The sequence below is a fragment of the Oratosquilla oratoria genome, chromosome 1, assembly GCF_046742065.1.
Source record: "Oratosquilla oratoria isolate Oo_2021 chromosome 1, ASM4674206v1, whole genome shotgun sequence".
Classification (NCBI taxonomy): domain Eukaryota; kingdom Metazoa; phylum Arthropoda; class Malacostraca; order Stomatopoda; family Squillidae; genus Oratosquilla; species Oratosquilla oratoria.
Genome location: NC_134777.1, coordinates 77749686 through 77765181, shown reverse-complemented (window position 1 = coordinate 77765181; position 15496 = coordinate 77749686). Strand labels below are relative to the sequence as shown.

General features: G+C 41.9%; 1 protein-coding gene across 1 annotated transcript in view; it reads left to right on the top strand.

Moving 5' to 3' along the window:
- LOC143041653 (uncharacterized) overlaps positions 1-11755 on the top strand; it is a 50308-nt gene extending 38553 nt beyond the window's left edge. Inside the window, exons 2-4 of the mRNA XM_076213680.1 lie at positions 9397-9560; positions 9985-10316; positions 10991-11755. Of these exons, the coding sequence (XP_076069795.1) occupies positions 9397-9560; positions 9985-10316; positions 10991-11552 (1058 nt within the window). The 3' untranslated portion in view covers positions 11553-11755. The remainder of the gene's footprint in view (positions 1-9396; positions 9561-9984; positions 10317-10990) is intronic.
- The last annotated feature ends 3741 nt before the right edge of the window (positions 11756-15496 follow it).

The window sequence follows — 15496 nt, the reverse complement described above, 5'->3', positions numbered from 1 at the left end:
GTGCGTTTGTTAATGTGTGTGTGTGTACATTTGTTAATGTGTGTGCGTTTGTTAATGTGTGTGTGTGTGTGCGCGTTTAATGTGTGTGTGCGTTTAATGTGTGCGCGTTTGTTAATGTGTGTGCGTTTGTTAATGTGTGTGCGTTTGTTAATGTGCGTTGTTAATGTGTGTTGTTAATGTGTGTTGTTAATGTGTGCGTTTGTTAATGTGTGCGTTTGTTAATATGTGTGCGTTTGTTAATATGTGTGCGTTTGTTAATGTTTGTGCGCGTTTGTTAATGTGTGCGCGTTTGTTAATGTGTGTGTGCGTTTGTTAATGTGTGTGTGCGTTTGTTAATGTGTGCTTTTGTTAATGTGTGCTTTTGTTAATGTGTGCTTTTGTTAATGTGTGTGCGCGTTGTTAATGTGTGTGTGCGTTGTTAATGTGTTTGCGTTTGTTAATGTGTTTGCGTTTGTTAATGTGTGCGTGCGTTTGTTAATGTGTGTGTGCGTTTGTTAATGTGTGTGTGCGTTTGTTAATGTGTGTGTGCGTTTGTTAATGTGTGTGTGCGTTTGTTAATGTGTGTGCGTTTGTTAATGTGTGTGTGCGTTTGTTAATGTGTGTGCGTGCGTTTGTTAATGTGTGCGTGCGTTTGTTAATGTGTGTGCGTGCGTTTGTTAATGTGTGCGTGCGTTTGTTAATGTGTGCGTGCGTTTGTTAATGTGTGCGTGCGTTTGTTAATGTGTGTGCGTGCGTTTGTTAATGTGTGTGCGTGCGTTTGTTAATGTGTGTGCGTGCGTTTGTTAATGTGTGTGCGTGCGTGCGTTTGTTAATGTGTGTGCGTGCGTGCGTTTGTTAATGTGTGTGCGTGCGTTTGTTAATGTGCGTGCGTGCGTTTGTTAATGTGCGTGCGTTTGTTAATGTGCGTGCGTTTGTTAATGTGTGCATGCGTTTGTTAATGTGTGCGTGCGTTTGTTAATTGTGTGTGTGCGTTTGATAATGTGTGTTTTTGTTAATGTGTGTTTTTGTTAATGTGTGTGTGTGTGCGTTTGTTAATGAGTGTGTGTGTGTGTGCGTTTAATGTGTGTGTGTGTGCGTTTAATGTGTGTGTGTGTGCGTTAATGTGTGTGTGCGTTAATGTGTGTGCGTGTTAATGTGTGTGTGCGTTTGTTAATGTGTGTGCGTTTGTTAATGTGTGTGCGTTTGTTAATGTGTGTGTGTGCGTTTAATGTGTGTGCGTTTGTTAATGTGTGTGCGTGCGTTTGATAATGTGTGTGCGTGCGTTTGATAATGTGTGTGCGTGCGTATGATAATGTGTGTGTGCGTGCGTATGATAATTGTGTGTGCGTTTGTTAATGTGTGTGCGTGCGTTTGTTAATGTGTGTGCGTGCGTTTGTTAATGTGTGTGCGTGCGTTTGTTAATGTGTGTGCGTGCGTTTGTTAATGTGTGTGCGTGCGTTAAATAGTGTGTGCGTTTGTTAATGTGTGTGTGCGTTTGTTAATGTGTGTGTGCGTTTGTTAATGTGTGTGCGTGCGTTTGTTAATGTGTGTGCGTGCGTTTGTTAATGTGTGTGCGTTAATGTGTGTGCGTTTGTTAATGTGTGCGCGTTAATGTGTGTGTGTGTGCGTTTGTTAATGTGTGTGCGAGTTAATGTTGTGAGTGTGCGTTTGATAATGTGTGGGTGTGTGTGTGCGTTTGTTAATGTGTGTGTGTGTGTGTGTGTGCGTTTGATAATGTGTGTGTGCGTGCGTTTGATAATGTGTGTGCGTTTGTTAATGTGTGTTTGTTAATGTGTGTGTGCGTTTGTTAATGTGTGTGCGTTTGTTAATGTGTGTGTGCGTTTGTTAATGTGTGTGTGCGTTTGTTAATGTGTGTGCGTGCGTTTGTTAATGTGTGTGCGTGCGTTTGTTAATGTGTGTGCGTGCGTTTGTTAATGTGTGTGCGTTTGTTAATGTGTGCGTTTGTTAATGTGTGTGCGTTTGTTAATGTGTGTGCGTTTGTTAATGTGTGTGCGTTTGTTAATGTGTGTGCGTGCGTTTGTTAATGTGTGTGCGTGCGTTTGTTAATGTGTGCGCGTGCGTTTGTTAATGTGCGTGCGTTTGTTAATGTGCGTGTTTGTTAATGTGTGCGTTTGTTAATGTGTGTGAGTTTGTTAATGTGTGTGCGTGCGTTTATTAATGTGTGCGTGCGTTTGTTAATGTGTGCGTGCGTTTGTTAATGTGTGTGTGCGTGCGTTTGTTAATGTGTGTGCGTTTGTTAATGTGTGTGTGTGCGTTTGTTAATGTGTGTGCTTGCGTTTGTTAATGTGTGCGCGCGTGTTTGTTAATGTGTGTGCGTGCGTTTGTTAATGTGTGTGTGCGTTTGTTAATGTGTGTGTGCGTTTGTTAATGTGTGTGTGCGTTTGTTAATGTGTGTGCGCGTTTGTTAATGTGTGTGCGCGTTTGTTAATGTGTGTGTGCGTTTGTTAATGTGTGTGTGCGTTTGTTAATGTGTGTGTGCGTTTGTTAATGTGTGTGTGCGTTTGTTAATGTGTGTGCGTTTGTTAATGTGTGTGCGTTTGTTAATGTGTGTGCGTTTGTTAATGTGTGCGTTTGTTAATGTGTGCGTTTGTTAATGTGCGTGTGCGTGCGTTTGTTAATGTGTGTGCGTGCGTTTGTTAATGTGTGTGTGTGTGTGTGCGTTTGATAATGTGTGTATGTGTGTGCGTTTGATAATGTGTATGTGTGTGCGTTTGATAATGTGTATGTGTGTGCGTTTGATAATGTGTGTGTGTGCGTTTGATAATGTGTGTGTGCGTTTGATAATGTGTGTGTGTGTGCGTTTGATAATGTGTGTGTGTGTGTGTGTGCGTTTGATAATGTGTGTGTGTGTGTGTGCGTTTGTTAATGTGTGTGTGTGTGTGCGTTTGTTAATGTGTGTGTGTGCGTTTGTTAATGTGTGTGTGTGCGTTTGTTAATGTGTGTGTGTGCGTTTGTTAATGTGTCTGTTTGTTAATTGTGTGTGTGTGTTTGTTAATTGTGTGTGTGCGTTTGTTAATGTGTGTGTGCGTTTGTTAATGTGTGTGTGCGTTTGTTAATGTGTGTGTGCGTTTGTTAATGTGTGCGTGCGTTTGTTAATGTGTGTGTGTGCGTTTGATAATGTGTGTGTGTGCGTTTGATAATGTGTGTGCGTTTGATAATGTGTGTGTGTGCGTTTGATAATGTGTGTGCGTTTGTTAATGTGTGTGTGCGTACGTTTGTTAATGTGTGCGTACGTTTGTTAATGTGTGCGTACGTTTGTTAATGTGTGCGTACGTTTGTTAATGTGTGCGTGCGTTTGTTAATGTGTGCGTGCGTTTGTTAATGTGTGTGCGTGCGTTTGTTAATGTGTGTGCGTGCGTTTGTTAATGTGTGTGCGTGCGTTTGTTAATGTGTGCGTGTGTGTGCGTTTGATGTGTGTGCGTGCGTTTGTTAATGTGTGCGTGCGTTTGTTAATGTGTGCGTGCGTTTGTTAATGTGTGCGTGCGTTTGTTAATGTGTGCGTGCGTTTGTTAATGTGTGCGTGCGTTTGTTAATTGTGTGTGTGCGTTTGATAATGTGTTTTTGTTAATGTGTGTTTTTGTTAATGTGTGTGTGTGCGTTTGTTAATGAGTGTGTGTGTGTGTGCGTTTAATGTGTGTGCGTTTAATGTGTGTGCGTTTAATGTGTGTGCGTTAATGTGTGTGCGTTTAATGTGTGTGTGTGTGATGTGTGCGCGTTAATGTGTGTGCGTTAATGTGTGTGCGTGTTAATGTGTGTGCGTTTGTTAATGTGTGTGTGCGTTTGTTAATGTGTGTGTTTGCGTTTGTTAATGTGTGTGTGTGCGTTTAATGTGTGTGCGTTTAATGTGTGTGCGTTTGTTAATGTGTGTGCGTGCGTTTGATAATGTGTGTGTGCGTGCGTATGATAATGTGTGTGTGCGTGCGTTTGATAATTGTGTGCGTTTGTTAATGTATGTGTGTCCGTTTGTTAATGTATGTGTGTCCGTTTGTTAATGTATGTGTGTCCGTTTGTTAATGTGTGTGTGTGTGCGTTTGTTAATGTTTGTGCGTTTGTTAATGTGTGTGTGTGCGTTTAATGTGTGCGTTTGTTAATGTGTGTGTGTGCGTTTGTTAATGTGTGTGCGCGTTTGTTAATGTGTGCGCGTTTGTTAATGTGTGCGCGTTTGTTAATGTGTGCGTTTGTTAATGTGTGCGCGCGTTTGTTAATGTGCGTGCGTTAATGTGTGTGCGTTTGTTAATGTGTGCGCGTTAATGTGTGTGTGTGTGCGTTTGTTAATGTGTGTGTGTGTGCCTTTGTTAATGTGTGTGCGCGTTTGTTAATGTATGTGTGTGTGCGTGTGTTAATGTATGTGTGCGTGCGATTGTTAATGTGTGTGTGCGTGCGTTTGTTAATGTGTGTGTGCGTGCGTTTGATAATGTGTGTGCGTTTGTTAATGTGTGTCTGTGTGTTTGTTAATGTGTGTGTGCGTTTGTTAATGTGTGTGCGTTTGTTAATGTGTGTGTGCGTTTGTTAATGTGTGTGCGTGCGTTTGTTAATGTGTGTGCGTGCGTTTGTTAATGTGTGTGCGTGCGTTTGTTAATGTGTGTGCGTTTGTTAATGTGTGTTGTTAATGTGTGTGCGTTTGTTAATGTGTGTGCGTTTGTTAATGTGTGCGTTTGTTAATGTGTGTGCGTTTGTTAATGTGTGCGTTTGTTAATGTGTGTGCGTGCGTTTGTTAATGTGTGTGCGTGCGTTTGTTAATGTGTGTGCGTGCGTTTGTTAATGTGTGCGTGTGCGTTTGTTAATGTGTGCGCGTGCGTTTGTTAATGTGCGTGTTTGTTAATGTGTGCGTTTGTTAATGTGTGTGCGTTTGTTAATGTGTGCGTGCGTTTGTTAATGTGTGTGCGTGCGTTTGTTAATGTGTGTGCGTGCGTTTGTTAATGTGTGCGTGCGTTTGTTAATGTGTGTGCGTGCGTTTGTTAATGTGTGTGCGTTTGTTAATGTGTGTGTGTGCGTTTGTTAATGTGTGTGCTTGCGTTTGTTAATGTGTGCGCGCGTGTTTGTTAATGTGTGTGCGTGCGTTTGTTAATGTGTGTGTGCGTTTGTTAATGTGTGTGTGTGTGCGTTTGTTAATGTGTGTGCGTTTGTTAATGTGTGTGTGCGTTTGTTAATGTGTGTGTGCGTTTGTTAATGTGTGTGTGCGTTTGTTAATGTGTGTGTGCGTTTGTTAATGTGTGTGTGCGTTTGTTAATGTGTGTGTGCGTTTGTTAATGTGTGTGCGTTTGTTAGTGTGCGTTTGTTAATGTGTGCGTTTGTTAATGTGTGTGTGTGTGCGTTTGTTAATGTGTGTGTGTGTGCGTTTGTTAATGTGTGTGTGTGTGCGTTTGTTAATGTGTGTGTGTGTGCGTTTGTTAATGTGTGTGTGTGTGCGTTTGTTAATGTGTGTGTGTGTGCGTTTGATAATGTGTGTGCGTTTGATAATGTGTGTGTGTGCGTTTGATAATGTGTGTGTGTGTGCGTTTGATAATGTGTGTGTGTGTGTGTGTGCGTTTGTTTTTGTGTGTGTGTGCGTTTGTTAATGTGTGTGTGTGTGTGCGTTTGTTAATGTGTGTGTGTGTGTGCGTTTGTTAATGTGTGTGTGTGTGCGTTTGTTAATGTGTGTGTGTGCGTTTGTTAATGTGTGTGTGTGCGTTTGTTAATGTGTGTGTGCGTTTGTTAATTGTGTGTGTGCGTTTGTTAATGTGTGTGTGCGTTTGTTAATGTGTGTGTGTGTGCGTTTGTTAATGTGTATGTGTGTGCGTTTGATAATGTGTATGTGTGTTCGTTTGATAATGTGTGCGTGTGTGCGCGTTTGATGTGTGTGTGTGCGCGTTTGATACTTGTGTGTGCGTTTGATAATGTGTGTGTGTGTGTTTGTTAATGTGTGTGCGCGTTTGTTAATGTGTGTGCGCGTTTGTTGATGTGTGTGTGCGCGTTTGTTGTGTGTGCGCGTTTGTTAATGTGTGTGTGCGCGTTTGTTAATGTGTGTGTGCGCGTTTGTTAATGTGTGTGTGCGCGTTTGTTAATGTGTGTGTGCGCGTTTGTTAATGTGTGTGTGCGCGTTTGTTGATGTGTGTGTGCGCGTTTGTTAATGTGTGTGTGCGCGTTTGTTAATGTGTGTGTGCGCGTTTGTTAATGTGTGTGCGCGTTTGTTAATGTGCGCGCGTTTGTTGTGTGTGTGCGCGCGTTTGTTACTGTGTTTGCGCGTTTGTTAATGTGTGTGCGTTTGTTAATTGTGTGTGTGAGCGCGTTTAATGTGTGTGCGCGTGTGTGTGCGCGCGCGCGTTTGTTAATGTGGGTGTATTTGTTATTGGTGTGCGCGCGCGCGCGCGCGCGCGATTGTTAATGTTTGTGTGCGTGTGCGTTTAATGGGTGTGTGTGTGCGCGCGCGCGCGATTGTTAATGTGTGTGGGGGTTTGCGCGTTTGTTAATGTGTGTGTGCGCGAGCGTGTGTGTGCGCGCGTTTGTTAATGTGCGCGCGTGTGCGCGCGCGCGCGTTTGTTAATGTGGGTGTGGGTGCATTTGTTATTGGTTGTGTGTGCGCGCGATTGTTAATGTGTGTGTGCGTGTGCCTTTAATGGGTGTGTGGGTGTGCGCGCGCGCGTTTGTTAATGTGGGTGTTTGTGCGTTTGTTAATGTGTGTCCGTTTGTAAATATATGCGTGTCCGTTTGTTAGTTGTTTGTTAATTGTGTTAGTGTGTGTGTGTGCGCGCGCGCGCTATTGTTAATGTGAGGGGGGGTTTGCGCGTTTGTTAATGTGTGTGTGCGCGCGCGTGTGTGCGCGCGTTTGTTAATGTGTGTGTGCGTGTGTGCGCGCGCGCGCGTTTGGTAATGTGGGTGTGGGTGCATTTGTTATTGGTTGTGTGTGTGCGCGCGCGATTGTTAATGTTTGTGTGTGCGTGTGCATTTAATGTGTGTGGGTGTGCGCGCGCGCGTTTGTTAATGTGGGTGTGCGTTTGTTAATGTGTGTCCGTTTGTAAATGTATTTGTGTCCGTTTGTGAATTGTGTGCGCGCGCGCGCGCGATTGTTAATGTGTGTGTGTGGGTTTGCGCATTTGTTAGTGTGTTTGGGTGTGCGCGCGTTTGTTAATGTGTGGGTGGGTGCGCGCGCGCGTTTGTTAATGTGTTATTGTGTGCTAATTGTGTGTGTGCGCGCGCGCGCTCGCGCGTTTTCGTTTGTTAATGTGTGTGTGTGCGTTAATGTTTGTTTCAGTTTGTTAATGTGTGTTAACGTTAATGTGTGTTTCAGTTTGTTAATGTGTGCGCGCGCGTGTTTGTTAATGTGTGTGCGCGTGCGCGCGCGTTTGTTAATGTGTGTATGCGTTTGTGTGTGTGTGTGTGTGTGTGCGCGCGCGTGCGTGCGTTTGTTAATGTATGTGTGATTCACCTTGGTCTTTGGATCACGTGTTGGATTCGTGATCGACAGCTATTTCCCTCCCGGAAGAGAGCTCAGAGCTCGTATGACCGATCTATGGGTAATGTTATGACATTACACACACACACACACACACACACACACACACACACACACACACACACACACACACAACTCCCCGCCCACGAGTCAGAGTAACGAACCGAAGCGCAGCGATACCGAAATAATTTCGGCCCTTGGCAGGATTCGAACCAGGTACTGTCGATACCACCATACTGGCAGTCCAGTACTCTATCAACCTCACCACGGAGTCGTGTGTGTGTGTGTGTGTGTGTGTGTTAATGTGTGTGTGTTAATTGTGTGTGTGTGTGTGTTGTGTGTGTGTTAATTGTGTGTGTGTGTGTGTTAATTGTGTGTGTGTGTGTGTGTGTGTGTTAATGTGTGTCCGACCGTTTTTTTTTTTTTTTTGGGGGGGGGGGAAATTTATATCCATATGGAGTGGGTCCATCTACATTTGGTGAGGGGGGTCGTTGGGGGGGTTTCTCAGAGTACCAGCTAACGTGAAAGGGTTCCGTTAGATGGAAAAGTTTGAGAACCACTGGATTAGATGAATTTGTATTAATCTAGTTGTGTAAACCTACGCGATATAGCATTAGAAAATTAGATATTGATTTTGTAAATTATAACACATGAACGTAATGTGCGATTTTCCTGGTGGAAGTATAAATTTAGTAACGAACGAAGCCGCTATGGTACGGTACGGAGGCCATGGCAGTCCAATAACAATAACCATCAGACGACGGCTTTCACGTTGTGGACCGGGTGTTCTCCAACTCCGGGTGATGTTAATAAGCGCTGTTACAAAGACAATAGGGCTTCCTTGGACTTGATGAGAGAACACGGGGTTCTTCCGTCGTCGGTTAATTGCCCGAGGTACAATAATAATTAGGCCGTCTGCATCCGTGACGACGAATTACTAAACATTGGTAAGGTTAGTTAGGTTAGGTGGTTGGATTAGGTTAGGTTAGAATAGACTAATTTATCATGATTTCATTTCTTCGACCTCGGCACCTATCAAAACAAACATGGCGTATCATTCAACCGCCACGGCTTCGTTAGAAAATACATTTTAGCAACTTTTTTATGTATTTCCACCAATAAAATTGCATGACGTTGATCTATTATAATTTACAAAATTGATAATTAATTTTCTATTGTTATATCGCGTAAGTGTGCACAACTTAAATTTTACCGACGAATTTACCGTACTTTAATATCTTCGACCTCACCTATCAAAACAAAGATGGTGTCTCGAGCAGTCGTCGCGGCTCTGTTCGTTAGTGTATAGCTTTTAGCAACCTTTTCTGCCATTGATTTCTGTCAAGAAAAATTTGTATTACGTTGATTTATAATTTACAAAACGGTTTAATTTTCTATAGCTCTATTGCGTAGGTGTGCACTTCTAGTTTATAACGAAATTGTCGTACCCGGGTCATTGCACGGTAAAGTCCGGGGCACTGGATCGACTTTAAGGACTAATACATAGATGTTCATGTAATTAAATTTTGAGGGGCTCTATTGCAAACTAATGCATGTAATTCGACTTGTATTCACCTCGGATCTGCTGCAGTCTCTGTCGAGACAGCCAGACACCACCCTACAGCAGTGAGCTCAGAGCTCATTATTTGCCGATCTCTGGGTAGGTCTGAGACCACTCACACTTGTGAATGTGGAAGTGTGCCATTGCGATAAGTATCTACATCTACAGCAGTTCACCACACGCCAATGGATGCATTTTTTTTTTTTTTTTTTCTATCATGGGAGGGGGTGAGAGTAGAGCATAGTTTTCCTTTACAGCATCAACTCTTGTGCTATTATGTGGCCCCTTCCTCACCCTTCCCCCACCATCATTTGTGGCTGTCCCCTCCCCCCCTCCCCACCACAAGAGCTATTTTGCTACCCATGTACTACATTCACACTTTTGCAAGACTTTCTTTGAATAGATGACATCCATGAAGAACTGACATCTCCTTGCCAGTGTTCTGGTTCCATGTCATTTGTCCACAAATCTTGTTTGGAGAGATGGTTGTCATCCACAAGCACAGACTGCTGTGATTTGTGTCATTATCCATTGCCAGTGCAAAGGATTCCCAAATCCTTCTGTGAGGTAAGAAAAGGATAACCTTTTGGTGCTGGATTTTACATAATGGCAAGTGATAAATATCATGATACCCAAATGTCTTTATTGGAAAAATGTAGTTTAGTCTTGGTGAAATAAATGCTACAACTCTTTCGGTACAGCATTCTTTAAGCTTTCTTGTAGCTGACAAGCAACTAACTTGTTCCAAATTAAAAGGCATTCTTAAAGCTCAAGGAGTTGGGAGACCTTCCCTTGGATCAATAAAATTTGTCCTTGGGACTAATAAAACCTAGTACAAGTATGTTATGTTGGGAGTAAAAAGTTTTCTAGATGTGTACTAGATTCAAGAATTGGTAACTCGCTTAAAATGGAAGAAAATGTTAGTTTTGCAAGGTGAATTTTTTTTAGAGCAAAGTATTTCGAAGTTGGTAATGTTAGTTTGCATTTTCAGTTCCTATCTGAAGAAAGGCATATCAGGCGTCCCTTCTTCAGTGACACTTGCTGCATGCTTATCTTAGCCCCAATGATTTGCATTTCTACATACCTTTGTATTACTGGAGCTACTGAATTTTTAGACAAGGCATCTGAAAGAGAACAAAAAATCTTTATTAAGACAAATAAAAGTACAGTTACAACTGTGGATAAACATGTTCATCATTTTGTATGGAGCATCAGGCCTGCTGGAGAAAGTGACTACATGTGGAAGTGGGAGGCATATGGGCTCATAGTTATTGCAGGCCTCTTGCTAGGCATTTATTTACTATGGGCATCATTGTCAGTTAGGTAAGGATGTGAATTTGCATTGGTAAAAATTACTTTGTCACCAGATGAAATGTAAAATTATTTAATATCTATAAAATGGACCAGATTTCTTGTATATATGGTAATATATAATATTTAAAAGGTAAAAATAAAATAAAGTTAATAATCATGAATAGACAGGTTTCTGGTTTATTGGTGTAATGTAGAAATCTTACATGAAGAGTTGTTCTAGATATGGTTGTTCAATTTTGTTTATTTATATATTTTTCTTTGAGAACATGTTTGCTAACTTGCAACTGTCTTGTGTAACATGTTCATCCAGATTAATTTAGCTCTGCAGTGATCACACCCACAAATGAAACTGGTTCAGTATAAAGGTTGATAGGCCTTGAATAACAATGTATAAAAATATTTCCACCCCATATTGGGGGTGGCTGAGTCAGTATATACCCAGCCCACACCCCCACATCTATCAAAAAACCCATTTGTTGTCCCAACCATCTTAGCTCCTTGTGGATGAAAGATAATTTTTGTCTCGTACCAAACTGCTTGGGCCAAACTGAATACATCATAGTTGGCAGTGGCCCCAGAGCCCTCCCTTAGATCATCATGGGAAGAAACATGATTGTGTATTGTATTGGTGTACCATGGAAAAAGTTTCATTAAAAGTTAATCTAAAGACTTCTTCCCCTCAGATATTATGTCCAATCATGGAGAAACTGGAGAGTGACTCGCTACAGGATTGTCCTTTTGGAGACAACTGGACAAGTTGCACGATATCTCCGTATGCCATCGCCCACTCTGCCTTCACCACAAACATCTGAGGAAACCATCCAAGATATATTAGCAGACAACAGTTCTCCATTGTCTATTGACTGCTTATCTGTTACCTCCATAAGAAATGAAGCACTGCCCTCTCCTGAGAAAAAGTGTATCCAAAAGTCTTCACATGGTAATTCCTCAACCAGCAAGGTGCCACACCATGAATCTAGTCAATTTTTCTGTGTAGAAATCCAAATACAGTCTGCATCAAGCCAGGTTGATAACTGTGAATCGTTTTTGGAAATTCACTCTCCTACCAGTGTGTCCTTGGGTATAAATAGTTGTCAAGAGTTCACTTTTCCTCAACCCTCATCAGTACTACTGAAAACTACATCACCAATTACCACTTGTAATAAATCCTTGTTGACCAAAGTAAACTCAAATTCCAGTTCATGCTCTTTGCATAGAAAGGAAGTTGAGAGCACAAAAATGTAGATAGTTCTAATAAGCAGAGGTAATAATTGTGTAATCAGATAATTCCAAGGGTCTAAGGTGAAGTTGCTAAGATTTTGCTTGACCTATGAAAGTCAAATTCCCTTGAATAATTTGATATACAAAGATTGAAAAAAATAAAACAAACATTTAATACTAACAAACCTTTGATTTTGTAGAATTGTAAATTAAATTACCAGCTTAAATGTACAAGTTTTCATCAATATCTGCAACCTATTTTAATTAAATTTGTTAGCCTTTTATTGTTCCATACATGATTTAATAAAACATTTTGTAATGAACATTGTGGAAAGTACTATGTAACTGCTTCTTAAGTAGTTTTGGTGCAATTGAGCATTTGGTGATCATGTATGCTGCCAATAACCAAACTGCACCACCTTAGTTGTAAACAGCTACTGACATGCGTAAACAACTGGCTAATCTCCCCATACCTAAATCCATCGGTCATGTTTGCCTCCCAAACTACTCCATCCCATCATGGTCCACAACCATGGTGATATTATACAACTTTGACACAGTCCCACCTCAAACCTCAAACCCATATCTAAACAGCTCTACAGCTAGTTAAAAAATTTTGACCATCAAAAATTCTCCCCTATTCCATAAACCTGTAACACAGCATCTTAACAGCTGCTTTCACTTCATCCTTCCCAATTTCTCCTCCATTTTCCTCACTCATCACTCATTTTCTTAGTGCTTCCCACTGCAACTACCTTTCCCTTCCTATCCTCTTTTACATCTAGCAACTCCCTAAAATACTCTGCCCACCTTCCTCTCACTGCCTTCTCTTCCATTATCATCTCTCCATCTGTATCTTTTACCTTTTCTTCTCTACTTGATTCACCTCCTCTTTCTCTTTTAATTTCCTTCCAAAACATCTTTTTATTACTTTCAAAATTTTGTCATACTCTCAGCCCATTTCACATCTTATCTCCTCTTTGCTTCCTTTATCTTATGCTTAACTTCCCTTCTTTACTTTGTACCTCTGATTCCCTCATCCTAATTTGTAGCCAATCTATGAATGCCAGCTTCTTCTCTTCTACACCTTTATTTCATCCTTCCTTCTATTTCCTCCCGCCCTCCTTGCTCCACACACCCTCTTTGCACACCTTATGACTCTCTCCTTGAACCATCCCCATTCCTCCTCCACTCCTAGTTCTAATCTATCCTTTACTCCCTCCACTCCTCTCTCAGCTTCTTATACTCATTCTCCTCTTTTTCTCATTGAAATTGAAAATGATGCACAAATGGAAGTGTTGTTGCCCTACAAATCTGTAAACACCGAAACCCTTGGTTAATAGTCCAGGAGTATTAGCATTTCACCTGGAACAAATTAGTAACAAGCTGAAATTTTCAGGAAGGACTCGGAAGACCTTTCCTAATAACATACTAAAAGCCCCCAAGAACCCCTTTCAAGGGTTTTGAGATTCAAGATGGCGTCCAAAATGGCAGCCAATTTTAGATTGTCATATTTCAAGCCCCAAACATCATTGAAAGTCAAACGATAAGTCTGTTTTTTAGGGCAAGGAGTTCAATTCTCTAACTAATTTTTGGATTATCTGAATTTTAAATGAAATCATTAGCAAAAGAAAAAAAAATGCATGATTATCAACCTGAACATACACACATTGTACAATAAAAGTCATGCCAGTAGCAAGAAACAACACTTAACCATTACCTTAATTATAGACAAAAAATGCTTAGCTGTAGTCCTAATTATAGAATTTTAATCAATCAAAGAGTACATACATATACCAAGACATTTTCCTCCTTACAAGGGAGGTAGCCAAAAAGGAAAAGGCATAAAATCATTCCCACCCATTCCATACCTGAATACACTCCACACCCCTCCACCCTCCCTCTTATCTTAGCACCTCCTGGATAACTGGTCATCCCTGCACCTTGTCCACTGCCCTGAATCAGAAGCAGTGTCGCCAGACACAGCACATCCACAGCAAGGCTGCTTCATTAAATCAGCAACCCCCCCTCTCCGTCCCCCCATACATGAAAGGAGAAGACGGGGAGAAATCCCTTCAGGCTGCATCAACTTTTGCTCACACATACTACCTCACCCCCCATCCCCCCGCCAATTCCACCTCATGCATCATATCATCATCCATATACAACCATTCTCCATTCACCCCTGTCTTCTGTCCTCTCCCATCCTTCCTCAACAGACATTCCCCTCTTCCCCAAAGCCCCCTTCACCCCATCCATCCATCTCATCCTAGGACATCCCCTCATATTCACTTCCTCCACATCTGCCTTCCATACCTCTTTTACTAGTCTTTCTTCACTCATTCTTTCCATGTGTCCAAACCATCCTAATACTCTTTCATCAACCCTATCTCCCAACTCCCTTTCTACCCCCGTTCTTCTCCTCACCTCATTTCTCACTCTATCTAGCCTAGTAACCCCATCATACTTCTCAGATACCTCATCTCACACATTCAAACTCCTCTCTTCCTCTCTTATGTTCCATGTTTCTGCCCCATACAGTGCTGTTGGCACAATCACTCCTTCATACAGTCTCCTCTTAGCATCCATTCCCAAATGTCTATTCCTCATTATACTCTTTAATCCACCAAGGCATTTACTTACTTCTCTCAATCTACATTCTACCTCCACCTTCACTCCACCTTTTCCTGCCACATTTGCACCCAAGTATCTAAAACTATCCACTTCCTCCTGTTGCTCTCCCTTAATGCTCACTTCCAGTCTACTGCCACTTTCACCCCCTGTACATCTCATCACCTTACTTTTACCCACATTTACCTTTAGGTTTCTTCTATCACATACTCTCCCAAACTGTCACCAACTTCCTCAATCCCTCCTCCGATCCTGCCACAAGCGCAGTGTCATCAGCAAACAACAGCTTGCTCACCTCCCACTTTTCTCCATTTTCTTTAACCATCTCCAATCCCTGACCCACTACCCTTGCATTTACCTCTCGCACTACCCCATCCATGTACAAGTTGAACAGCCAGGGCGACATAACGCATCCTTGACAAAGTCCCACCTTTACCTCGAACCACTCACTCTTTCCATTTCTAATCCTGACACAAGCTCTACTACTCTCATAAAAACTCTTGACAGCTCCTAGAAGCTTTCCTCCTATCCCCTATATCTGCATAACCTCCCACAGTGCCTTCCTGTCTACCCTATCGTAAGCCTTTTCCAGATCCATAAAAGCCCAAAAAACATCCTTTCCTATAGCTTTCTCGCATATGTCTTACCACAAAGATCTGATCTACACAACCTCTACCCGTCCTAAATCCACACTGTTTCTCACCAATTACTCCCTCTGTTCCTCTCCTAATCCTCTCGATCAAAATCCTTCCATAAGCCTTCCCAACTACACTTAAGCTAATCCCTCTAAAACTACTACATTCACACTTGTCCCCTTTTCCCTTGTTTAGTGGAACTATACATGCACTCCTCCAGTCCTCTGGCACTCTACCCTCTCTTCAGCAAACATTAAATAACCTCGCCAGCCAGTCCACCATCACTATACCTCATTTTTTTTTAGACATTCTGCATGGCATCCATCCAGACCAGGTGCCTTACCTGCTTTCATCATCTTAACAACTGCCTTCACTTCATCCTTATATCTCCTCCATTTTCCTCACTCATCACGGTCATTTTCTTAGCATTTCCCACTGCAACTATCTTTCCCTCCCTATCCTCCTTCACATGTAGCAACTCCCTAAAATATTCTGCCCATCTTCCCCTTACTGCCTTCTCTTCCATTATCATCTCTCCATCTGCACCTTTTACCTTTTCTTCTCTATTTGATTCGCCTCCTCTTCCTCTCTTAATTTCTTTCCAAAACATCTTTTTATTACTTTCAAAATGTTGTCATACTTTTACCCCACTTCACATCTGCTCTCCTCTTTGCCTCCTTTACCTTTTGCTTTACTTTTTCT